Genomic DNA, 24611 nt, shown 5'->3' with positions numbered 1-24611 from the left:
GTAGAACTATTTGATGAGATTTTATCCGCTATGTAGCATAAAGAGAATTCCCAAACTATCTACAATCAGGACTCTGAGGGTTGTTGTACATTGTAAATGAATTTTAAATAACTCTTGTTGGCAGTTATCTTCATCTCAGGGTTGCCAAATCTCTCTACTTCATCATAAATCTCATAACGCTGAATTGTTTATATAAACCACAATTCAAAGAATCATTGATTAATGAGTTTCTTGCCTTTCATTTTTTTAATAAGTGTAAATTTCTCAGGGACATACTTATTACAGAAGGTAAAAAGATAATCAGCGTAAGTACCAGAACAGCCAGAGACGTTATCATTCATCTGAAGCTTTCTCTAATGAAGAGAGAAGTGAATCACAGATTGCTGGCGGGTTCTGCAGCTGCCTGCCGGCAAGAGAAGAATGTGGAGGCTGAGGACACCATGCCTTCTGCCTAAGTCCTCACCCCAGCCATAAACCCTGGGCCTAGATTTGTTTTCACTTCTCATCTGCCTCCACCTTCTGTCCTGATCTCTTCATATTACCAGAAGTTTCATGAATGTAAAAAATTCCACTGGCTTCACTCTGGCTTCCTTTGTGACCCCACCCAGAGCTAGAGTCCTGTTTACAGAACCACCCAAATTACAGCAACACTTAAAAAAACCCAAAAACATAACCCATAAAACTCAGTACTTTTTAATTCTAGCTCAACTGCTGGCAGGACAAAGGGCAGGACTTGCATGTTAACTGCCCCATCATCACAGGCAGACCTCTGTAATGAAGCAGAGCTGCTGTTAGCTGCCATGGGCAAGCCTGCATTCCCTGCTTTGGCATATTGGGCTGATCATGTTTCCTTGATAGCTGTGAGGTCCTGCTGCTTGTGGGACAGGAAGCCTAGGTGAGAGGTGATCCTGGCTCTGTATCACTAACAGGTTGGACTGCTGTCACATTTTCAGCTTTGCTCTTAACTTTCTTCAGCCCCTTTCATCCTCCATCTGATAAAGCCACCTAAAGGATTTTCAGACATCAGCACCCTCAGACACTGAGTATAAAATGATAAAATGTAATTCAGTCATATGCCCTTTATCATTTGTTTTCTAGCTCTTTAGAGTAGGTCTGAATCCCATTTAGAGGAAATCCAGGAATATGAAATGCATTCAAAACAGCAGTGAGCTGATTGCAGTGATGTGGGGGTTGGCTTCCTCTCCCAGTGATGAGAGGGAATGGCCTCAAGTTGCACCAGAGGTGGTTCAGGTTGGGTATTAGGAAAAGTTTCTCCTCAGAACGAGGCGTTGGCACAGGCTGCCCAGGGAGGTGGTGCAGTCACCGTCCCTGGAGCTGTGCTCAAGAACCGTGTGGATGTGGCACTGAGGGACATGGTCAGCCGGCATGGTGGGATGGGCTGATGATTGGACTGGATGAACTTAATAAGTCTTCTCCAACTGTAACGATTCTATGATTCTAAGCACAGTTCCGCCTGTAGCGAACCAGCTCCAGGAGAGGGCGTTCACAAGCCCACATCCAACCCCACCGGGGCGCAACGCAACCTCTATTCCCCGACACCGCACCTCCCCACGCCCCACCCGCTTCCGCCGGCCCGCCCTTTCCCGCCCCTCAGGGCGGCCGTTACCCCTCCGCCGCTTCCCGCCTCCTGCTTGGCGGGTCGCAGCATGCATGCGCTGTCGGCCGCTGCCCGTCGGCCGCTGGAGGCGCTGTCTGCCGCCCGTGCGGGGCTGGATGAGGCGGGGGCGGGTCCGCGAGCGTGATGGCGGCTGCGGCAGCGGCGGCCGGGGGAGGTGGGGAGCGGAGCAGCACCCGGGAACGGCTGCTGGCGGCGCTGGAGGATCTCGAGCTCCTGGCCAGGTAGCCGACGGGATGGCCGCCACTCGGTGCCGAGGCGCCGGCGGGGACGGCGAGCGAGGGCCGGGGGTTGGGCTGAGAGTTGAGCGGCGGCCTGGGGCCGAGAGCACGCGTGGGGCGCTGCCGCCAGCAGGCTGAGGGTGGGGAGCCCGGCTGCAGCGAGGGGCTGCGAGAGCTGCGGCGGTGCTTCTTGGGCTCGGAGCTTTGTTCCTCGCTGGCCTCTGTGTCGGCTGCTGTCTGTGCTGACTGTTCCTTGAACGGCTCGTGGGCCTCGTATTACTCACTGCCAGCCTCCCGTGTGGCTCACTGACTGCCACAGGTAGGGCACAGAAAACAAGCGCATCTGTTGCTCTTCTCGTTTCCGTTTAGATTTTTAGATGTGTTTTTCTTTTTTTTTTTTTTTTTATTCTTTTCATTTTGTATCTAATACTCTACTGTTACAGGTAATAGCCTCAAGTTGCTCCACGGGAGGTTCAGATTGAATATTAGGAATAATTTCATCCCAGAAACAGTGGTGATACATTGGAACAGGCTGCCCGGGGAGGTGGTGGAGTCACCCGTCCCTGCAGTTGTTTAAGAACTGTGTGGATGTGATGCTGAGGGACGTGGTTAGTGGGCGTGATGGGGATGGGCTGACGGTTGGACTAGATATACTTACAGGTCTTTTTCAGCCTCAGTGATTCCTGGACCAGGATCTGGGTGTCCTGGTGGATGCCATGAGCCAGCAGTGGTCAAAAAGGCGAATGGCATTCTGAGGTGCATTAAAAAGAGCATGGCCAGCAGGTTGAGGGAGGTGATCCTCCCCCTCTACTCTGCCCTCAGAGGTAAAGTCTCATCTGGAGTACTGTGTCCAGTTCTGGGCTCCCCAGTACAAAAAAGACAGGGATCTCTTGGAAAGAGTCCAGCAGAGGGCCACAAAGATGGTGAAGGGCCTGGAGCATCCCCCTATGAAAAAAGGCTAAGTGAACTGGGTCTGTTTAACCTTGAGAAAAGAAGACTGAGAGGGGACCTGATCCAGGTCTATGAATATCTAAGGTGTAGGGGGCAGAGTGGCGAGGCCAGACTGTTTTCAGCAGTGTGTGGAGACAGGACAAGGGGAAACGGCCAGAAACTGCAGCATAGGAAGTTCTGCACCAGTGTGCGCAAGAACATCTTTATGGTGAGGGTGACGGAGCACTGGAACAGGCTGCTCAGGGAGGTTGTGGAGTCTCCTTCTCTGGAGATACTCAAGATCCACCTGGACACCTACCTGTGTGACCTGGTGTAGGGAACCTGCTTTGGCAGGGGGGTTGGACTCGATGATCTCTGGAGGTCCCTTCCAACCCCTACGATTCTGTGATTCTACAATAGTGAACCCAAAGCATGTCAGTAGTATGTTAGTGATCAGCAGAACCACGGAGCTGGGCCTTTCATGATCATCATACTGGCTTGGGTGGTAGGGGACATGTGTCTGTAACATGTCTAATCTGTGTCCCTTGTGCTAATGCAGGGCCAAATTACGGCCCTCCCCAACATCAGTCTTGGTGGTGTTAGCTGACCACTTACAGCAGATAGTTTGCTAGTGATCAGTGTTGCTCAGGTTTGGCAATATTTCAGTAATAACAAGTTTCAGTGTTCACTAATAGCTTTGAATTATTTCAGTCACAGAAAATGTTATTAAGGTTGGAAAAAACCTCTAGGATTGATGTGTGGAATCAAACTTTGTAACCCAAGTAAGATTACAAAGCAGGTACAGTTTATTCAGTGCTGCGCAGACACCGGCTGCAGGAGGGTTAGATCCACCTAACTTGCACACCATCAGGAAAAATCATGGTACAGATATAGGCCAAACTAATACATAATCAATAGTTTTCCTGAATTCGGATATATATTCATTACACCCCCAAAAGTTCGTTAGCATGCAGACTCTCCTCTCTTGTGTGTGTGTAGTGGGTTGTGGGATGAAGATTTGTTGTCTTCCTCGTAAAGATTTCTGACCTTTCTCACTTTAAACTTCTGACCTTTCAGGGGGGCACCCCCCCAAGCCAGTTTCTTCTTGCCCTGTGGACATCTAATCACCTCCCTGCCAAATGTCCTCAGGCTGTTCTCAAACCTTATCAGAATGGCCTTCATCCCAGACCCAGTGTCTGCCATCCCTTATTTTCTAACAAACTCTACATTCTTGCTTCTATAAATTATCTCTAACTATTCCCCTTCACCCCCCCTTATTCTCAGTCACTGTGATGCCTTCTTGCCTTTTTACTTTCACTTATGGGGCCCTTCTCACCTTTCAGGATCATCTAGTCCAACTATAACCCCACCCCTACCATGCCCACTAACCACGTCCCTCAGTGCCACAGCTATGTGTTTCTTGAGCACCTTCAGGGATGGTGACTTCATTGCTCCCATGGGCAGCCTGTTCCAACATACTATTTATAGCTTTACTGGTCAGGAGCTTTTTCAGGCTTTTAGAAAAGAACTGTCATTGTTCTAAGGTTCTGGCTCCACCATATTAGTTATACATCTCTCTTGAGCTGCTTGCACCAGACTAAAGAACGTGTCAGTACCATTCCAAGGACCTTACCTTGGATAAGTGGTTACTCATGCGCAGCACTTATGTTAATAGCCTGAAAAAACAAACGTGTTTGCCAAATTTATAGCAAATGCCTTTTTGCAGCATGATCTTATTTATGAGTTTTGTTTGAGGTTCTTGATGGCTCTACATGATGGCGGAAAACTAAATGGGTACTTGGAAGCAAGATCAAGAGGTTTGTTTGAGAAGCTCTTTTAACCTAGAATATTAGTTTTTCTAGTATTCACATGTGTTTAGTGCACAGCTGATAAACCATTGTGAAAATACTTACTTCTATAGAAGTGGCTTTACAACAAACCCCAGGAATGTGAATGGTAAACTTAATTGCTGTAAACTGAGTGTGAAATTTGCTCTGTAGTAAATAAAAAGAAAACTAAAAAAATATGGAGCAATAGAGAGCAAAAATAATGTAATCAATTCAACTTTCATCCTCATGGAACAAAGTTGTTTATAAATAGGATATAGGTGCATTTAATTATGCTGTTTGCTCTCAGTTTCTGCTTGTGTCTAATGTAGTTGGACAAGAATTTAGCTCTTTTTAAGTATTAATACATGTGAACACTTCATGAGCTCAAAGAACTAAAATGAAATCGTGCTGCAGTCATGAAACTATTTACAGAATTGTAGTTGTGAAATTCCTGTCAACACTATTACATAAAACTGTAAAATACTCTTACATGAAGGCTTTAATGATATAAATACCCAGTTAGGGAAGATTTAATGTGATTTACAAATAATAGCTTAGAAAGTTGCATGATGGTGTTTTCCTTTCAGGGAACTAATTGAGATTTTGGCAATTTCAAGAAACCAGAAGCTTCCGCAACCAGGAGAAGAGAGCCAGGTAAACTGACTTTCTTAGTTGTCATTCTTTGTGCAGATAAACACTACGTCTTCTTATTTTCTCCCTTTGTACTTGGACTAATGATGATGATGAAGCTTTGGCATCACTGAAAAAGCATTCTTGGTTTCATGTTTTTGATTGCTTGTTCGTTCATTTCATGCTGTTTCTGCAAGCTGAGCAAGAAATAATACTCTTGTGGGTATCAGTTGTTTTTTGCAGTGTGGTGGAGGGTATGTTGTTACCTGAGCTAATTAAAAGTTCTACAAAACTCTTGTCCAATAGATCCTGGAGCTGCTGATTCAGAGAGATGGAGAGTTTCAAGAGCTAATGAAGTTGGCAGTTGATCAGGGGAAAATCCATCATGAAATGCAGCTTTTAGAAAAGGTAGTAGAAAAGAGAGATAATGACATTCAGCAGCTGCAGAAGCAACTGAAAGAAGCAGAGCACATACTGGTAAGTTCATAAGGATGTCTTTGCTTCTGAGCATCTGCTAGTAGGGGGAAAAGAAAGTTATTTTGGAGAAAGCAGTTTTGTGTCAGAGAAGATTTTTTAAAACTTTTAAACTTTAAAACTGTTTTTTCCCCGAGTAACACTACTTTATCATGGCATTCAGTTACTTTATATTGATAATTTTCTTCAAAACCTATTTTGTTTCTGTTTATTTTGAAGTGTCCCCTGAATAGTTTCTCTCTTAAAATGCAGTTACACACAAGGGTTTCTTCACAGAGGACTTAATACAGAAGGATGAGAGAGATACTGAAGTTTTGGCTTTGTGTTGTTTCTTTTCTTTTCACAATTAGGCCACAGCTGTTTATCAAGCAAAGGAAAAACTGAAATCAATTGAAAAGGCAAGGAAAGGTGAGTTATCCATGACTGTATGTAATATACAAACAGTTGTGAAGAATGTTGCAAGTGAATTCAAGTTAGTAATTTTTTCTTAAGGTTGTCATCACAGATTTCAGATGCTTTGTGTGTAGACTTTGACTTCATTATGAATCTGTAAACCATTTCAACAGAAAAAAGATCGGGCATGTGGGGATTTTTCTTTTTTTTTAGGAATAACTTTTTTCTTTTGTGGCAGAAATGTCTTTAATATTAGACTTGAATTCAAGTTTCTGGATGCTCTTCTTGGACCAGTAACCGTCTATCTGGTTACCTAAATGTCTCACAAAAGCAAATGACTTCAGTGTGACTACCTGGAAGAGTTTTTGTGTGCATGTATATTATAGCACTGTTTATAGAAGACTTCTTAGCTGGTAATACATGTTTGTATCAAATGCTGCTATGCTGTGGCAATTGCCAAGCTAAACTTGATTTTTTTACTTCTTTTTTTTAGTAGGTGGCATTTTTAAGTCATTCATAGTATTTTTGCCACACTTCCTTCTAAACAAATCAAGGAATTTCATAATGATTCTAGTAGCTCTAATACAGGTGTATTTATTAGAGGAAGGGCTACTACATGTAACTACGTTACAAAAAAGAAATATTTTAATTACTGCAGAACTTCTGTAGTAAAAGTGCTGAATTTTTCTTAAAAAAATATGCTTATCAAGTGCACTGTGGAAGACACTGGTTTCTGTTTCTTCAAAAGATTAAAGAGTTAACACTGAAGGCATATTGAACTTGTGGCTGTAAATTGAGTTCACTGTGATGCTTGTTCTGTATAGTCCAAGCAGTCTCTGAGCAGTCATTGCACTTGAAGCATGCTTTTGATGTTTGACAAAATGACACTCATTTTTTCAATATGAAAAACTGTCCAATATCCAGAAATAATCAAATGATGCAATCTCTTAAATATGGTAACTTTTCTTCCTTCTTTCAGGTGCCATTTCATCTGAAGAAATAATTAAATATGCCCACAGGATCAGTGCTAGTAATGCTGTTTGTGCACCTCTGACATGGGTACCAGGTAAATACCATGTTTATGACTATTCTTATGACTGTTCTTTTTCTTGAATAATAAAGCACAGCCAGTATCTGGTTTTAGAATATTTTTACACAATGAAGGACAGTTTGATTTATTAAAGATATATAATGTTTATAGCTGTTACATCTAGCATTTCCAAAAAAAACTTCATGTGCACAACTTCATAGATTTCATGTGCAGAAGTCTATGAAACTGCAGACTTCTGTTAACTGATTGGTCTTCTCTCATTAGTTTGCTTTTCTTTTTCCTAAATATTGACCCCAATTAAAAGACAGAAGTGTGATGAAGACTTCTGTGTGTTTGTGTCCCTTCACTGCACATTACATAGGATATATGTATGTATGTCCTAGTAACCTATGAAAGCCCTACATCTGACGCCATTGATTATGTTACAATTGTTTTGGGAGCTATCTTTCTTATCCAAAATTAAAGGGGAGGATTTTTTTTTTTTCCCAGTACTTGCCATAGAATGACTTGGGTTGTAAGGGACTTTAAAGACCATTCAGTTTCAACCCCTCTGTGGGGACAGCTTCCACGAGACAAGGTTGCTCAAAGCCCCATCTGATCCAACCTTCAGCACTTCCAAGGATGGGGCTTCTATAGCCTCTCTGGGCAACCTATTCCGTTGCCTCATCACCTTCATAGTGAAAAATATCTTGCTTACATCTAATGTAAATCTACTTTTATATCTAATTCGGTTTATATCTAGTCCAAATCTATCACTATATGCCCTTGTAAAAAGGTACTCTCTCCATCTTTTTTATAAGCATTGAAAAGTTGTAATTAGGTCTCCCCAGAGCCTCTCTTGAGTCTAAACAACCTCCCCTATCTCAGTCCCTCTTCATAGGAGAGATGCTCCAGCCCTGTGATAATCTCTGTGGCTCTCCTTTACACCTGCTCCAAAAGCTCCTTGTCTATTAATGCTGAGGGCCCTAGAGCTGAACACAGTACTTAAGCTGGAGTCTCATAAGAGTAGAGAATAGAGGGAGAACCATCTCCTTCAGTCTTCTGGTCACGCTGCTTATGATGCAGATCAGTACGTGGTTGGCTTTCTGGGCTGCAGCCATATGCTGGCAGCTCACGTTCAATTTTTTATTCATGAGTATCCCCAAGTCCTTCTCTACAGAATTACTTTCAGTCCATTCATGCCCCATCCTTATTATTTAGTTGTCAAGTAGCAGAGGGAGCAAAGATGTTCTGAACTTATTATAATGTAATTTTTATGATAAGTAGGAATGAGCAAGGAAAGTCTCCAGTTCTTATAGAATAGAGGTGATGCTCATTTTGATCCAGACAGGAAACCAGAAACCAGACACAGAAGAGAAAAATATTTGCTAATCATTATCACTATTATTATTAATAGGGGACCCACGCAGGCCGTATCCTACAGATCTAGAAATGAGGAGTGGTCTCTTGGGTCAGATGAACAACCCATCCACTAATGGGGTTAATGGACACTTACCAGGGGATGCACTTGCAGCAGGCAGATTGCCAGGTAAGAGAAGTTCAGCTTTTTTTTTTTTTTTTAATAATTATTCCTTGTATAGTCAGAGTAATTACAAATGTTTCTCAGCAATGGGAAATGAGAATTAAAAGAGTGAAAATTATGGCCAATGTTGTTCCCAGCAGTGAAGGACTAGTCAATAAAGTTAATTTCTGTTAACTATTTTTTATTTATTTGTTTCATGCTAAATGATACTGCAAACACTAGAACAAAGTAAATATGAAGAAAACTCGTTTAACTACCCAACAATTAATTTATTTTAAAATGCTGTAAGCTGATTGATATTAAATCATATGAAAAAGTGTTTCCAAAGCAAACTTTTCATGGGAGTGACGACGATGGAATTGTGAATGCTGTATTCAGAAGAAAAGAGCTTTGTTGTCTTCTACTCTCTTTTCAGTCCAGAATTTAAAAGATATTTGCAAGGACTGATGAAAAGGTGGTGCTTGAGTGTAGGTCTTCTTAAAGCAAGTGTAGAACTGGTATAAAAGCTGCATTGTGTCCTTACATCTGGTGGTGAGTTGGATTTATGCAACTAGCTAATGCAGTAGTGTGCTCATCTAGTGTTAGGGATTTATGGCTGTAGTTCCATAAAGTCTCAATCTTTCCTCATCCAATTTAAAGCCATTTCCCCTCATCCAGTTGCTCCATGCCCTTATAAGAAGTCCCTCCCCAGCTTTCCTATAGTTTCCCCTCAGGTACTGGAAGGCTGCTATGAGCTCCCCTTGGAGCCTTCTCCAGGCTGAACAGCCCTAGCTCTCTCAGCCTGTCCTCATAGAGGAGGTGCTCCAGCCCTCTGATCGTCTTTATGGCCCTCCTCTGGACCTGCTCCAACAGTTCCCTGTCCTTGTGTGGGGCTCCAGAATGGATGCAGTATTCCAGGTGGGGTCTCATGAGAGCAGAGTAGAGGGGCAGTCTGTTGGTCACTCTTCTCTTAGTGCAACTCAGGGTATTGTTGGTCTTTTTGGCTGCAAGTGTGCATTGCCAGCTTATGTTGAATCTTTCATCAATCAACACCCCCAAATCCTTTTCCTCAGGGCTGCTCTCAAGCCATTCTCCACCCAACCTGTATGTGTAGGAGTAGAGATTAGAAGGAAAGAAGCAGAAATGACATTACGGATGCACGCTGCAGCTTTGAAGTAGGAGGTGTTTTGAGGGCAAAGAGGAAAGAGACCTAAGAAGTATTGTGGAGGGAGGAGTTCCCTTGTAGGTTCATGAGAAATACACATTGGGAGGGCTTTGGAAGTTAGAGATGAGGAGAAATAGGTTTGAGAGAAGTTGGAGGCTGCTGGGGTTGGTCTGCTGGGGCACTGTGAGGCATTCCCACCTCCCACATACATCTGCTCATGGCCCTTGTTTTGTAGTAGGACTGTCTTCTCCTTTGCATTTGGTGTATCGTATTTGCTCTTTGAAAAAGGATAACCAAGGTGTTTCTGCTTAGTTCAGACTAAACGTAAATCTGAATTCCTATGTCTACCTTACTTATTCTTTTTTGATGTAATGTTTTCATCTTTTTGCGTAGTGACTGAGAGTGACCATTTTCATAACTGCTGGTGGTTTTGACTGTTAAGTCAGTTCATGTAGAGCTTTTCATCTTCAAAACACAGTTTGAATGTATACTGTTCTGAAATTTTTCTTTTGATGAGAGATTAAGCCACCTACATAAACAGGCCTTGGCAAATTAGGCTTTTACAGTGATAGAATGACTCCATCACAAGATGTTTTCAGCTGTCTGAAAGCCAGTAATGTTTTTAAGATTTGCTTTAATTTTACACTGTTGTTTGAGCTCCCTTATTCAGTTTGTGGACGTACAAAACTGATAGCTTGATTATGCCCCTTGTTTCCAGATGTGCTTGCTCCCCAGTATCCTTGGCAGTCAAGTGATATGTCAATGAACATGCTACCTCCTAATCATAGTAATGACTTCATGTTGGAGCCCCCGGGACACAATAAAGAGAATGAAGATGATGTAGAAGTGATGTCAACAGACTCCTCAAGCAGCAGCAGTGACTCAGACTAGGTACAGGAGGGACAGTATCCCTAGTAAACCTTTCCTGTGGTGAAGGTAGGTTGGATGCTGTTAATCACAGTCCCTTTTATTATGCTGGCAGCCCTGTACAGGGAGAAGATACAGCCAGCTCAAAAATAAGAGTGGCTAATTTCAAACCATGAACTTACAATTTATATGTATATTTTTTTTTCCCATTAGATGTTCAACTAAAATGACTGGGAGCTTTCTGCTGGATGAGAGATGTCAAATTTCAAGTGCTGATGTAAATGTGTGAATGTGTATGTTTGCAAGAGATGTGTGCATTTGTGTATATATATATATATATATATATACTATACATATTAGATGACAACGTTCCTGGGACAAAAGGTGTAAGGGGAATCCCCTTGTATGTTTGCTAGTAACTCAACTCTTTTGAAGACAGCCTTTTCTATGACACAGAAATGAGGCATAAAATTTGTAACTTTAATACCTTTTTTGTTACTGCTGAAATGCATGTTGTTAATCACCTAGTGTGTTCTGAGAACAAAACCATGGCAATAAGGTGTTTAAAAAAAGAAGTTTGTAATTATTGTAATATATAATAAACTCACCTTTGATGCAACTTTGCTGCACTTTGCAAATGTAAATCTTAGGTTTGTTGTGCGAGTTCGTTAGTCAGCACGTTTCATCTCAGTGTGTGTGTGTGTGTGTGTGTGTGTGTGTGTGTTTGATTTCTGATTAAGTTTCAGAAGTTAGTGCTCCTTTTATTGGGATGTGTAATCACAGAATTACAAAATGGCCCGGGTTGGAAGGGACCTCAAGGATCATGGATCTCCAACCTCCCTGCCACATGCAGGGCCACCAACTTCCCCCTTTAATACTAAACTAGGCTGCCCAGGGCCCCATCCAGCCTGGCCTTGAACACCTCCAGGGTTGGGGCATCCACACCCTCTCTGGGCAGCCTGTTCCAGCACTTCACTCTCATAGTCAAGAACTTTCCCCTGACATCCTTCTCTCCCCTCAACTTAAAACCATTTCCCCTTGTCCTGCTGATATTTACTGTTGTAAAGAGTTGACTCCCCTCCTGTTTGTAGCCTCCCTTTAGGTACTGAAAGGCTGCAATGAGGTCACCCTGCAGCCGCCTTCAGGCTTTTTCCCTTTGCAGTGTGTCAGTATTAGAAGCAGCAGAGCAGTCAGCACCTGCAAGTCTGTTCTTTTCAGCTGAGCCTATCAGGTACACACAACTGCAGACCCTAAAGCAGCGATGTAGAATGGCCATTTGCCAGACACCACAGAAATTTTGGTTAGGTATCCCAGGGCCATGGATGCTTTGGAGCACACTGCAGATTCAGCTCTTTTCAGTTCAGAAGGAGCTCACTTATTATTTGGTCTTTGTCACCTATAATTTTTTTCAGTTCTTTGAACCTGTTTGTTTGCTTCAGCAATTGCATTTTTACCTCAGCTGTTAGTGTTCTTTTATCTTTCCAAAGTCATTTCTCGTGGCTTTCTTTGCTCTGTTTTGCTTAGGGAGTCATATGATGACAGCTACTCTTTTATTTTTGTGATTTGATCAGATTACTCATGCAAACTGTTACTTATACCGGTTTCTGCCCTGCCTTACTGTTAAGGCTATCTGAAACACAGATCAAAGTTCTCTCAACTTCTGCATATTCTGTGCAGGAAATAGCTGTTAAATCAAGAATCCTTCCTCATTTGTTCAGGCAGGCCTTCAGCAGTGACAGTAATGATACCATATGACCAATATATATATGAGTCCCATAGGGATATAGAAATGAAAATCACCTCTTCAGTTAGGTTCAAGCACTTAAAGGGAATATGGGCAATTTGGTTTTGTTTCAGCTATCACTTTTGGAAGTATTTTCACTTCCTAAGATTTTTTTATCTCCGTTTCACAGTTAGAAGTAATTCTTATTCATAGGTATTTTAATCTTTATGCTAGGATCAGCTTTTTCTCTTTGGTGCCTACTTTCCAGCTGTCTTTTAAGATAAGTGTTTGCCCTTTAAAAGAGGCCAGGTGCATTTGACACCATCTCTGGATGCATTCAAAGCCAGCCTGGATGTGGCTCTGGGCAGCCTGGTCTGGTGGTTGGTGACCCTGAACAAAGCAGGGAGGTTGAAATTAGATGGTCATTGTGGTCCTTTTCAACCCAAGCCATTCTATGGTTTTATGATTTGGATCAACATAAATTAACCATCCTAACAAGTAATGATTACTTAGAAGCGTAACGTACCCCAAAGTCTCATATGGCAATATCATGTGATTCACTCATTTAAATACTGAGAAGGTGGGTGGTTCTTTCCAGATATAAATAAAAAAGGAACAGAAGCCAGAGTTTTGTGAAATAAACACTTTCCTGGGTTGTTTACTGGTCTGTTAAGGGATTAAAAGGTACCTCTAAGTTACCTGTTTGATATATTTAAGAAATCAGCTTTTCTCACAGTTCGCTTTGCTGCTCTCGTGCATAAAATTAGATTTGGCACATCAGATGCATCCTAGATAAAGTTTCATTGTGTAAACACTTCAAACTATTTGTTCAGGAATGTTTTTTTCTGAGTGGTATGTCAAGGTGCTGGCTACTATAAGCAATTTAATATAAACTTGCAAAGGTTTAACTGCATGTTGTGTTATTCAGTTGCTTAGATGAGTACAGAATGCATTTTCCTACTTGCTTTAATATTTAATTTGATTTTTGGTATTTCTGCTTAGTTGAAAAGAAGAACTAAAAATGATTGAGCATCAAATATTGGGAGTGCTAGGGGATGCATTTCTCACAGGTGTGAGAAATAGAAATGCAAGGTGCATTTAGAACAAGTGAACTTTGGGATTGCTGATAGCTGATTGCAGTAATGCACTGTCATTTAATCAATCCACTTAGGAAGGGAATGGTAACCCTGACATATGGTGATGCTGTGTCCTCATTTCAGTAGCTACTAGTCTACTTACGACAGATGGAGTGAATATAACCATTAACTGTAACTGCAATTATTGCACTGCAAACTATTATATGCTGACCTGGGTTTTCCCATCAATACTTAGATGCCTTGCAATAATTAGAAGACCACTAAGTTGTTTGAATTACCAATTTTTTTTTTAATTATTCATTGGGACAGGTGGGCTGGACATCTGTCAACTCTTCCTGCTACCGCTTTGTTGACAGCTGAATGGAGCAATTATTAGTAAACGTGAAGTTGCTTTTGGGAAGAAAATCTCCACTTCAGAATAGAAAAATAGATTTCATACAAAGGTAGAGCAGTAACGGAATTTTCATTGGCATCTTTAATTTCAAAACTGCTTTTTAACAAAATCTTTTTTCATAGAAAACCTGTCATAAGGGAAGCTGCATATAGAGTTTGGAGCAGTAGCTGTCTAGGAGACATCTTTGTGCCTTTTATCATCTTCCTGTTTCACATCAAAAAGAAACATCTCCATTAAAGAATGTTTCTATGCAAAGTAGGGAAGAGCTTTAAGCTATTCAATCTCATGTAGGAATTGCCAAGTCAGTGCATAATTTAAGACAATTTTAATCTTCCACTATTGTGCTTCTTTTATTTAAAGAAAATAAACACATCTCAGATAATTTTCTACAATGGATATTGTTAAACAAAACAAACAAATGTATTTTAAAATAACCCTGGAGAGAAAAGAAAATAAGGCAGTTATGTGATTTTTTTTAAAGTCACAATCTGTCCCTACCAAAAATTAATGGTTAAAATCCAGCCTGGTTTATGGTTAATATCTACAGCCTGAAAAGAGCCAACTTTGGTTACAGTTGCTATAAAAATGACAAATCCATCATTTTTGTATATATATTCTGTGATCTTGTTTGCTACCAATTCAATTACTGGGTCATCCCATGCAGAAAATTAAGATGTTAAGTCGTAGTAGCTGTAAAGGATGACACCTTTCTGTGCTGTTTAATACTGACAGCCCTCCTAAGCCAGAAAGTGCAGCTACCTGACATAGAGCTACACATCTATAAATGAATTTGTTTCTTCACTGTGTTCTGTCAGCCTAGCAGAGGACTGTAGGTGCTTTGACATTAACCTCCTAGGGTTCAATAACATGGTCAGAAATGATAATCAACTGAGATCTGAAGTATTTCTGTAAACAAGTTCTACTGCAAACAAAAGGTAGGTGAAAGGGGGTAGCAAAAAGGGTCAGAGAATTTTCATTCTCTGCAGCAATCTTTTAATGTTTATAATACTGATAATACTGATTTCCAAGTATAGCGTAGGAGAACATGACATTCTGTGGAAATGGACTTTTTTTTCACAGAAACGCTGAAAGCATCTTAACTGGAGCTATGAAACAAGGCTAAGTTTAAAGATTGGTCCAAAATCATAGAATCACAGAACGGTTTGGGTTGGAAGGGACCTCAGAGATCATCAAGCTCCAACCCCCCTGCTGCAGGCAGGGCTGCCGACCTCCACATTTAACACTAGGCCAGGTTAGATGTATACTTGCAGGAAAGCAACATGATATACAAAACAGCTTTATGAAGAAACCAGGACCGTTGCTTTAAACAAATCATTTTCCCTTGGGCATGCCGTTACAGCTGTTTCCAAGTGAGCTTCTCATTTACTTCCACAGGGCATCTCATCTGTATAAAGATTCCCCAGATAAAACAGTATGCCTAAAGGAAAACATTAATCATTAACAGCTACAGAAGATGTTTGCAGTTGCTTGGAAGGCAGCCCTGTGTACCTCCTGGATGCACGACAACTCAGGCGAAAGCACTGCAGCACATGACACGTTGGTAACTGCAGTTCAGACACGGGCAAAGCCAGGATGACGCGTCCTTTTGATTTCTGCACCACAGAAGCAGCTGATGGCTCACTGTCCTTTGGGCTGTCACACCACCAGGTTTCATGCCAGCTGATGGCTCCCTGTGTACCCCTTCAGGTGATCGAGGTCTTCCGTAAAAGGGTTGTAGCCTTGTTCCCTCAGGCACCGCAGGGCCCAGAAGAGCTGCTCTGCTGGGGGAAACTCATCCCATTTAACCCACTCCCAACCTGAAAGAATAAAAAATAAACATTGTGACCGTATTACCTCTCCAAATCTGTATGGGCGCTTCTTGCGCAGAAGCTGCCAACGCCGTACTCGGGCCCAACGTTAAGCCAGCGGCTGCCCAAGTCAGGTGCCGCAGCCCCGCCCCTCCCGCCCTCACCCTCGTTCTTGTCGGGCTCGCAGTTGCGCGGCTCCTCCCCGGGCTCAGCCTCGCCCTTCATGAGGACGGTGACGTAGTGGTAGCGCGCGGCGGCGCACACGGCGTTGACGGCGGAAGCGAAGCGCACGTTGCGCAGGCGCAGCGCCGCCTCCTCCAGCGTCTCTCTGGCGGCGCACTCCGCCAGGCTCTCCCTGCGGGCGGACCGGGAGCGTCAGGAGAGCTGCGGTCCCGCGGCGGGCAGCCGGCCGTTCGCGCCGCCCGGGGGGCCGGGGCTCCTACCCGAACTCCAGATGGCCTCCGGGGAGCTGGTACGTGCCGGCTCCTATCGGGCCTTTCCTCTTGCCCAGCAGGACGCAGTTGGGGTGCGCGGGGCTGGTGACCACCACCCCTACGCCGATCCCGGGGCGCTGGGGTCGCGTCGCTTCGCCCATGGCGGCAGCGCGCCGTGCACGACGGTGCCTCCGCTACCGGACGGCTGTGGCGGTGCGCCGGCTGCGCATGCGCATAGCGGCGTCTCGTGGAGAGGCGTGGCCTCGCCTCAGGCGCTCTTCCCGCCCGCCGCCAGGGGGGGAAATGCTCGCAGGCTGAAGGACGTTGTGCGGCTGATAGCAGTGTAAGCACAGCAGCCTTAACTCGTGTGGAAAGCAGGGTGTTAACCAGGCGAGCAAAGAAGGCTGGCTTCAAACAAGAACGTCCCACCTAGATACCACTCCGTGCCATGGAATACATGGTTCCAGTTGATCTACAGATCTGTTTGGAGCGGATGGTTCTTACTGTGTCAGCTGGTGGTTTCAGCTAGGTGAAATCACTTAGAAATTATTCAAGAGAAAACCCGCAACCACAGTTATGCAGAAATCAAGAGGCACAATGGCAGTTCTTTAAGGGTGAAATGGAAAAATAAATGAAAATTTGTGTTAACAAACATTTTTCATGTTTCTTTCAATTATAGAATGACTGGCATTGAAAAAAAATTCACATACTACGGAATCATAGGGGTTAGAAGGGACCTCTGGAAATCCTCCAGTCCAGCTCCCTATTAGGACAGATTCCCTGTACCAGGTCACACAGGAAGGTGTCCATGTGGGTTTGGAATACATCTGGAGAAGGACAACTCTGGCCAGCCTGTTCTAGTGCTTTATAAGTTCAAAGTAAAGCACTTAACTATGTTTGTATGGAACTTTCAGTGTGCCAGTTTGTGCCCGTTGTCCCTTGTCATATTGCTAGGCACCAAAGAAAAGAGCCTGGCCCCATCCGTTTGACTACCACCCATTAGATGTTTAGCATATTAAGCACTGATAAGATTCCCTCTCAGTCTTCTCCAGTCTGCCAGGTCTATCAGCTTTTCTTGTAAAGAAGATACTCCAGGTCCTTAATCATCTTTGTAGCCCTATGCTGGACTCTTTCTGTAAGTTCCTTGTCCTTAAACTGAGAGCCCAGACATGGCCTCCGCAGGGCAAAGAGTAGAGGGGGAGGGTGGCTTTTCTCAACCTGCTGACCACATCCTTTTCAATGCACCCCAGGATACCGTTGGCCTTCTTGACCACAAGGGTACATTGCTGGCTCATATATTCTGTCTAAATAACTAAAATTTGTCATTGGCCATGATTTTCCCTTTCACCAGCCCACTGATCACAAAAAGGATATGAAGTCCTTTTCAGGACTTTAAAATAGTATTTTGTCCTGCTTTGAAAATGTACCTTTATACAAGTATTTTTATTCACTTATTACAAAGGTCATTTGGCCAAATTGGCTGCCTATTGATCGCTACTTTTTGTGGGATTTGTTTTCTGATGTTGGGTTGCTTGAACTGACTCCGTATGGCCTCAGATGACCCCAGTGTTGGTATGCAGAAGTGCCAGACTGTGTGTTGGAGGCAGAGGTGCCCTTTGAAACTAGTTGTCTGTTTTTATCTGTAATGTCAGTCCACACCCTGAATTACTGATATCAGTATGTTAAAAAAAAAATATCTCAGGCAAAATCCCAGGCTAATGGGCATTCTGTGAACCCAATTCATTTATTTCTGTCTGTGTCTTCCAGTATAGGCATAGTAATCCTCAGATTAAACACTGGTCAGTTATGCCACTTGTGTATTGAAAAGATGATAATGATTTTAAATTTTACCAAAGACTACTCATCATCATCAGCAATTAAAACATTCTTCTTTGTGTTAAGTGTAAATCATTTTCCTGTATCTTACACCAAACAGCATTTACAAAGAGGACTGAGGATTGCCTGCTCTCATTCAACTCATGCTGTTAAATGCAAAAACTACTCGTGGTCATTACGTTTGTTTCAGTGGTAGCAGGACAACTACCTTTGCTTACAAACGTATGATTTTTGGTGGAGGCTTTGGAATACAGGTGTTTGTCTTTGATTCAATTTCCTTATATTATGTTTGCAATCATTAGCAAAGGATGCTGTAAAAATAAAGCACTTCTTTTCTGACTGACTCTGTTTTAATTGCTTTTTTTACAGGACTTATTTAGGATGCAGGTGTGCACTCAGCTTTTGCACAGATTGTTAAAGAAATATTTCCAATATAAGTGTGATGATGAACAGACATCCAATGAAGAAAAGAGATGAAAACAAATCCAGAATGAGAAAGTACAATTCCATCTTCTATAATAGTAATAGTAAATATATACATAGTAAAGATTTTCCCTTTCACTCAATCAGCCATAGACAAACTGGGGGATGAAAGGCTGGAGAACAGACCCACAGAAAGAATAACAAGAGTTTGAAGGGACCTCTGAACATCACTGAGTCCAACCCTTTGCTAAAGCCTACAGTAGGTTGCACAGGAAAATGTCCAGGCAGGTTTTGAATATTTCCAGAGAAGGAGACTTCATGACCTCTCTGGGCAGCCTGTTCCAGTAAATAAGTTTTTTTCTCATGTTTGGATACAACTTCCTGTGTTACAGTCCAACCGTGTTCCTGGGTTCCTTCCAACTCAGGGTATTCTATGTTTGGTGATATTGCCATACAGAGAGCTGATTCCCATCTGGCAAAGCAGTGAGAGAACTCCATTGACTTGGGAGCTAAAATGAGTCTTTTGGGGACCTACTTCACTTGTGCAGAGTGTTAGGATGATAGGCAGTGAGTGTTTTTGAGCACTAGAGCAGGCTGCTTGCAAAGGCTGTGCAAGCTCTGAAGTTACTGATGAAAACTCAGCTGGACAGAGCCCTGGGTGATCTGCTTGAAGTTTGTATGAGGGGAGTAGGATGATTGTAACAGATGGCCATTCCAACCTAAATTATCATCTGATTCTATTCTGGTAGCAGCTAGGACTTCTTCTGATGAATTTATGTACTCACTATTTGCAAGAACACAGGAAATCAGTAAAAGGTCTGCATTTTTTGTTTAAATAATGATTCTACCTGCTAATGTAATGGGAAGGAGCAGCTCCTCACTCTTACGTAAGCAGTTCCTCTGAGTTAAAGATCTCATCTACTTAAAACTAAGAATGGATGACAAGCTCTGTAAGATCACAGAAATGTCTTATGTCCTTTGGGATTTGTCAGGGCTCTAAGCAACCTGATCTAGCTGTAGATGTCCCTGTTCACTGCAGGGGATTTGGTCTAGATGACCTTTAAAGGCCCCCTTGAACTCAAACAATTCTGTGATTCTATGATTTGTATTTCTTGAGGAGATAAAAGAGAAGTTGAAAGTGCTTAGTATTTTATAATTCCTTGATTTTAGTTTTGGTAAGTTTTCTAAACTTTAAATACTAATCCTATCAATTTCTAGCATATTTGCTTTTCTGTGTCAAGGGAGAAATTTCAGGAAACAGTTCTGTTAATTATAAGAGATGCAAGGGGGAAAATATAAATTGGATTTGGGAAAAAAAAAAAAGCCTTTCAGGAGGAAGAAGATGCAAATTGGTCAAAAGATGAACATCTTTTCAAGTTAGCATCAATAAATCTCCTTGCCACTTGTACACAGAGCGTTTTAGAGGCTTGCCATTATTATCTGAGTATTTCACCTCACATGGCATATTCCAACCCCTCCAGCTTAAATGTGCCCACTTAATTTTCCTTGAGATGCTGTCAGTTGGAACTGAAAGGTAGTTTTGCCTCACAGCTGAGAAATCAGGGCGATGCCCTTGTCGTGTTCAGTATCAGCAGGTGAGTTTAAGACACTTTCAGAACTGAGTATTCAGCCAAAAACTGCTCACACAGTCAGCGAAGCTGAGACCTGATCTAATAAGCTGTCACCAACTGCCTATGAGAAATGTTGATGACAAGAGAGTATCTCGTCTCCATGATTCCATTACAATTCCAGGACTGATATTCTTCATTTCCTTCTGCTGATGTAAAACAGTAGATGCTTTAGGCAAAACAAACAGAGAAATCAAATGCCTTATTTTTGTTATTGTTGTTGCCTTTTCCATTCAGATTCAATCATTAAATTGTCCTGATAAAATTGGCATAAATGCTGCCATGCTTATAAGAGGAGTCTTGCATGAGGTTGACAACTGTATCTTTTCCTGGGATCCTGTGCTTTGGAGATTTTAGATAAAATAGGATTTTCCACTAGAGTCCAGTTCTGTGACAGTTAAACAGATTTTGCTCTTTGTTGTCACAGAAGATCCTTGCAATACATGTCTGAGTACTCCACTGTTCTTATCATTACCTGTGTGAAACATGACAGAGTAGCTGACAGGAGTATCTTCCTATTTAATAGCTTGTCATGCAACTTGTTAAGCTGCAATGTGCTTCCATTTGTAAAAAAAAAAAACAAAACTATGTTGCCTTTTGTTCCCCAAATCCACTCTTTTTTTTTTCCCCTTCTACATATGTGACAGACAATGATATTTGTGATAGATTTAGATTTCTAATAATACCCCTAATAAGCTTTGGTTTGTTTTCTTATAATTTGAGATTTTAATTTATTCGCCTTTATGTTATTTCTCAGTAATTGCAAATATGCTGTCAAATATGCTGACAATTAGTATTAAATGCTTGTCAAACCATTTTTCTTTTCTTTTTAGTGGAAACCAGATATGATACTTTGTATGTCTCCATTGAGGATTTCATAAAATCTACACAATGCATCTGAATATTAATCAAGGAAAATGAAAGAAGATTGGTGAGGGACAAGAAGTTAACTTGGTCTGCCTGCCTGAGCTTATGGGAAGTGGAAGAAGATGAAAGAAAGGCTGACCTGCTGAGGTTGCTGCTTAGGTCCCATGTGGCCTGGCTGTCTGTCCAGGCTTTGCCTCTGAACTTGGACACTTCCTTTTCTACAGCTGTAGAATAGGATAGCACAAGAGAACTTTTTTGTTAGAAAAATCTTTAGATAAAAAGCTGGAAAATATTCACAATATCTTCAGTGTGCCCCTGGCCTGTCACAGTACTTAGTTATTTGATGGAGTGGCCAACTATGAAACTGTGAAGAATATAGAGCAATGAAAATAAAGACTGCACCCTTGAAGCTAAAATACTGGAATAATCAGAAACAACTGTTCTTAATTTTCCAAATGAAGATGGGAAATTTTGCAGAAGTTAGCTTGCTTTATCTCTGCCTGTGTCACAACCATTATTACAAATCTATGATCTGCATTATTCTCCACAATCCTCACCTCTCTGTAAACTCCAACTCATTACATTTTCGTATCAGAATTTATGAGAGCTTTTAGGTTTTCTACATTATGTACTTCCTTATCATAGAACAGAAAATTCTTGTGTTCAATAGCATACTTCAGAAAAAGCCTGCTTGAGCAAAATAAGTTTTGTTTCTGTAACGTTCACTGACTCTCACAAACTAAATCTTGTACTTAAAAAAAAAACAACTACCAACAGAATATTCTTTTCTATATTGATGCTGGAATTATCATTCACATCTGATTGCATTAAGAGTTCTCTTTTTCATCAAGATATACTGTCAGCCCCAAAGTGGCCACCGTCTTTACAATGATTTATGGAGAATAATGGTGTGCATATGCAAGTATTTGCTTTACTATTTTAATTGCTTGTTAGTTTTTTTCTTTGCTCTGGTGTAGACAGACAAGATTGAGTCATCAGAATGGGTGTAGGAGGTGAGACAACTCTGTTATATTTGTAGCACTGCCATTAACTTTTTAAGTGACCTTAGGCAACTCATATTCTGGAAAAGATGGATTGTAATCCAACTTCTGTAAATCTCCTGTGTGTATTCAAAGTCAGGGCAGATTGAGACAGAAGAATATAAATGTCTCCATGAGTTCAAGCCAAAAATCCATCAAAGACAGTAGCTGGTGGTCCAATTTGGATCTCTGAAAAATAGGCAAGAAAACATGACAGGGCTTTTGACTGCTCTTCTACGGCCATTTGCATCTCAGGTACTTCTCAGAGCAAAGGTGGCTTCTGTATATTTAGTAACCTTCCTCTCTTTTCTCTTCTTTGAACTTATGAAGACCCCTATTGAGCCCAAGTGAACTCCTGATATTTGCACCATCTATGGGAAGGTGCTCCGCAACTGAACTACACACGATGTGAAGGATCACTTGTCATGGCTTTTGTGCAAGCAAATTCCTTTTGCTGCAGTGAACCTGTCACCAAATAGCCTCCCCTGGCTTCTCGTGATTCCTATATGTGGAGAAATGGTGAAGTGGTGCTTAATGTTCTGAAGAAAATTGCACCCATCCAGAACCCGAAGCTGTACAAGTTCCTCATATGAAAACAGGTGAGAATCTTTGCAGGAGAGATGCAGGAGCATCCTTAAGTTGAGACACTGGATTGCCTTTCTCTATGACAACTGGAAGAACAGATGGAATAACCTCATACTTCAGACTGATGCAAGTGAATAGCTTCATGTTATTAAATGCTCCCGAGGTTCCCTTTAGCAGTTTGTCCAGTGTCAACCCTGACAGCTGTCCTGCTAACTAGCAACACAGTGAGAATTAACTGGCTGGAAGATGTGCTGTGTAAAGCTATGGAGACTGCACTGAAGATTTTTTCTCATTTTGCTTCTGGTCATGTTTTCCCCTCTGACTTTGGCTAGTCTGGCAGCTAAACATATCTACCAATCTACAATGCATCCTGGTTATAGCCAAAATCAATATATTTTCCTGTTTCTCTAGGAAAACAAAGAAAAGGTGAACACATCCTTTCCAAGAACTAACTTTTAATGGTTTCTGCAGGGTTTGTTTTTTATTTGCACATCTCCAGGCTACCTTGTACTGACAGTCTGAGCCAGATGGTGGCATCCATGATCAGAAAACAGAGAAATTCATGACTTTTTTACAACAAATCCCAGTTATACTAATTCTCACAGCCAACAATGAACTCAGACAATACAACATGCAGATATTAAAGCCCTCCATACAGCTGTTTTTTGGATTGTACACAGTGGCAATAGCTGCCATAATCTTTCCAGTTCTTTAATATGGTCTATCATAACTTTGCAGCTCCTTACAGCTTCAGTGAGGTGCTCATGCCTTGAACGTCTGAATGTAAGAGGTGCAGACCTAAGTGCTCTGTGGAGTTTGCTGCAGATAAGAGTAATGCTGTAGGCAGATAGCAGAGGACCAGAAGCAAAATAAATGAACTGTTGTTACTCTATCTTTCCCAATACTTGCCTAAAGAGAAGCTATGATGGTACACTTTCAGTTTCAGAAGAAAAATGCAACCAGTTATTGGGTAATTCCAGTCACAAAACTCACTAGCATCATATATCCATCACTGTTTTCCTTGAGATTAGATTTAGCTTTGTGGTTCACATGCATAGAAATAACTGCATTTTTCTTCATTACTGACCTCTACCATTAATGGAGCATACTTCTCATTCTGGTTTCCCAGAATTTCCCAACATGTGAAAAACATTCTTGAAGATGACACTGAATTGTGAGGAAGTGCTGATCTGCCTGAGGGTTGAAAGACTCTGTGGAGGGGTCTTGACTGGATGGATTGATGGGCTGAGGCCAATTTTATGAGCTTCAACAAGACAAAGGCAAAGTGGCTGTAAAGCTGTGTGGAGGAAAAGGATCTGGAGGTGTTAATTGACAGCTGGCTGATCATGAGCCAGCAGTGTGCACAAGTGGCCAAGAAGGCAAACAGCGTTCTGGCTGGTATCAGCAGTAGTGCAGTCAGGAGGAGCAAGGAAAGTGACTGTCCCTCTGTACTCAGCAATGGTGAGGCTGCACCTTGAGTACTGCGTTCAGTTTTGAGATCCTCACTACAAAAAAGACATTGAGGCCCTGGAGCGTGTCCAGAGAAGGGCAACGAAACTGTGAGGGGTGTGGAGCACAGATGTTATGGGGAGTGGCTGAGGGAACTGGCATTATTCAGCTTGGAGAAGAGGAGGCTCAGGGGAGACCTCTTTGCACTCTACAGCAACCCGAAATGAGGCTGTGGTGAGGTGGTGATCAGCCTCTTCTCCTGTGTAACAGTGATAGGATGAGAGGTAATGGCCTTAGGTTGCACCAGGGGAGATTTGATTTGGGTAATTAGGAAAAATTCCTTCTCAGAATGAGTGATGAGGTATTGACACAGGCTGACTAGGGAGATGGTGTAGTTGCCATTGCTGGAGGTGTTCAAGAACCACGTGGATGTGGCATTGAGGGACAGGGTTTTAGTGGGCATGGTGGGGATGGATTTATGGTCATACTAGATGATCTTAATTATTCTGTGATTCTATGATTAATAATGATTTTTTTTTCTTTTTCATTTTGAACCAAAGTGGAGGAGTCTTGCCACGCCACCGCATGCTCCTGTGATGGAGCACACTGTGACTGCAGCTGTGTCTGCAG

General features: G+C 42.1%; 2 protein-coding genes across 3 annotated transcripts; one reads left to right on the top strand and one right to left on the bottom strand.

Annotated features, from left to right (window-relative positions):
- Window positions 1-1650: 1650 nt before the first annotated feature.
- On the top strand, window positions 1651-15441 carry MED4 (mediator complex subunit 4). 2 transcript variants are annotated; one of them, XM_090131767.1, is made up of 8 exons: window positions 1651-1860; window positions 5204-5270; window positions 5553-5723; window positions 6071-6128; window positions 7093-7179; window positions 8561-8692; window positions 10549-10766; window positions 15307-15441. In XM_090131767.1, the coding sequence occupies exons 1-7, from the start codon at window positions 1763-1765 to the stop codon at window positions 10719-10721; spliced, it is 786 nt and encodes a 261-aa protein (XP_089987893.1). In that variant the 5' UTR covers window positions 1651-1762; the 3' UTR covers window positions 10722-10766; window positions 15307-15441. The 2 variants fall into 2 exon arrangements, with proteins under 2 accessions (XP_089987893.1, XP_031471606.1); XM_031615746.2 differs by lacking the exon at window positions 15307-15441 and adding an exon at window positions 10911-11316 and having other exon boundaries at window positions 1655-1860.
- A 141-nt stretch (window positions 15442-15582) lies between these two features.
- On the bottom strand, window positions 15583-16407 carry NUDT15 (nudix hydrolase 15). The gene is made up of 3 exons (XM_031615697.2): window positions 16163-16407; window positions 15884-16074; window positions 15583-15728 (listed from the first exon to the last, which is right to left on the bottom strand). The coding sequence occupies exons 1-3, from the start codon at window positions 16312-16314 to the stop codon at window positions 15583-15585; spliced, it is 489 nt and encodes a 162-aa protein (XP_031471557.2). The 5' UTR covers window positions 16315-16407.
- Between the last annotated feature and the right edge of the window lie 8204 nt (window positions 16408-24611).

This window comes from Phasianus colchicus, chromosome 1 (assembly GCF_987193195.1).
Source record: "Phasianus colchicus chromosome 1, bPhaCol1.hap1.1, whole genome shotgun sequence".
NCBI classification, from domain to species: Eukaryota; Metazoa; Chordata; class Aves; order Galliformes; family Phasianidae; genus Phasianus; species Phasianus colchicus.
This window is presented reverse-complemented; position numbering and strand designations above follow the sequence as displayed.

Coding starts and splice junctions, on each gene's coding strand:
- NUDT15 (XM_031615697.2), bottom strand. CDS start 16,314: ATGGGCGAAGCGACGCGACCCCAGCGCCCCGGGATCGGCGTAGGGGTG. Junction 16,075..16,162: donor GGAGGCCATCTGGAGTTCGG/GTAGGAGCCCCG, acceptor GTCCGCCCGCAG/GGAGAGCCTGGCGGAGTGCG. Junction 15,729..15,883: donor CGAGCCCGACAAGAACGAGG/GTGAGGGCGGGA, acceptor TTATTCTTTCAG/GTTGGGAGTGGGTTAAATGG.
- MED4 (XM_090131767.1), top strand. CDS start 1,763: ATGGCGGCTGCGGCAGCGGCGGCCGGGGGAGGTGGGGAGCGGAGCAGC. Junction 5,271..5,552: donor AACCAGGAGAAGAGAGCCAG/GTAAACTGACTT, acceptor CTTGTCCAATAG/ATCCTGGAGCTGCTGATTCA. Junction 6,129..7,092: donor AATTGAAAAGGCAAGGAAAG/GTGAGTTATCCA, acceptor TCCTTCTTTCAG/GTGCCATTTCATCTGAAGAA.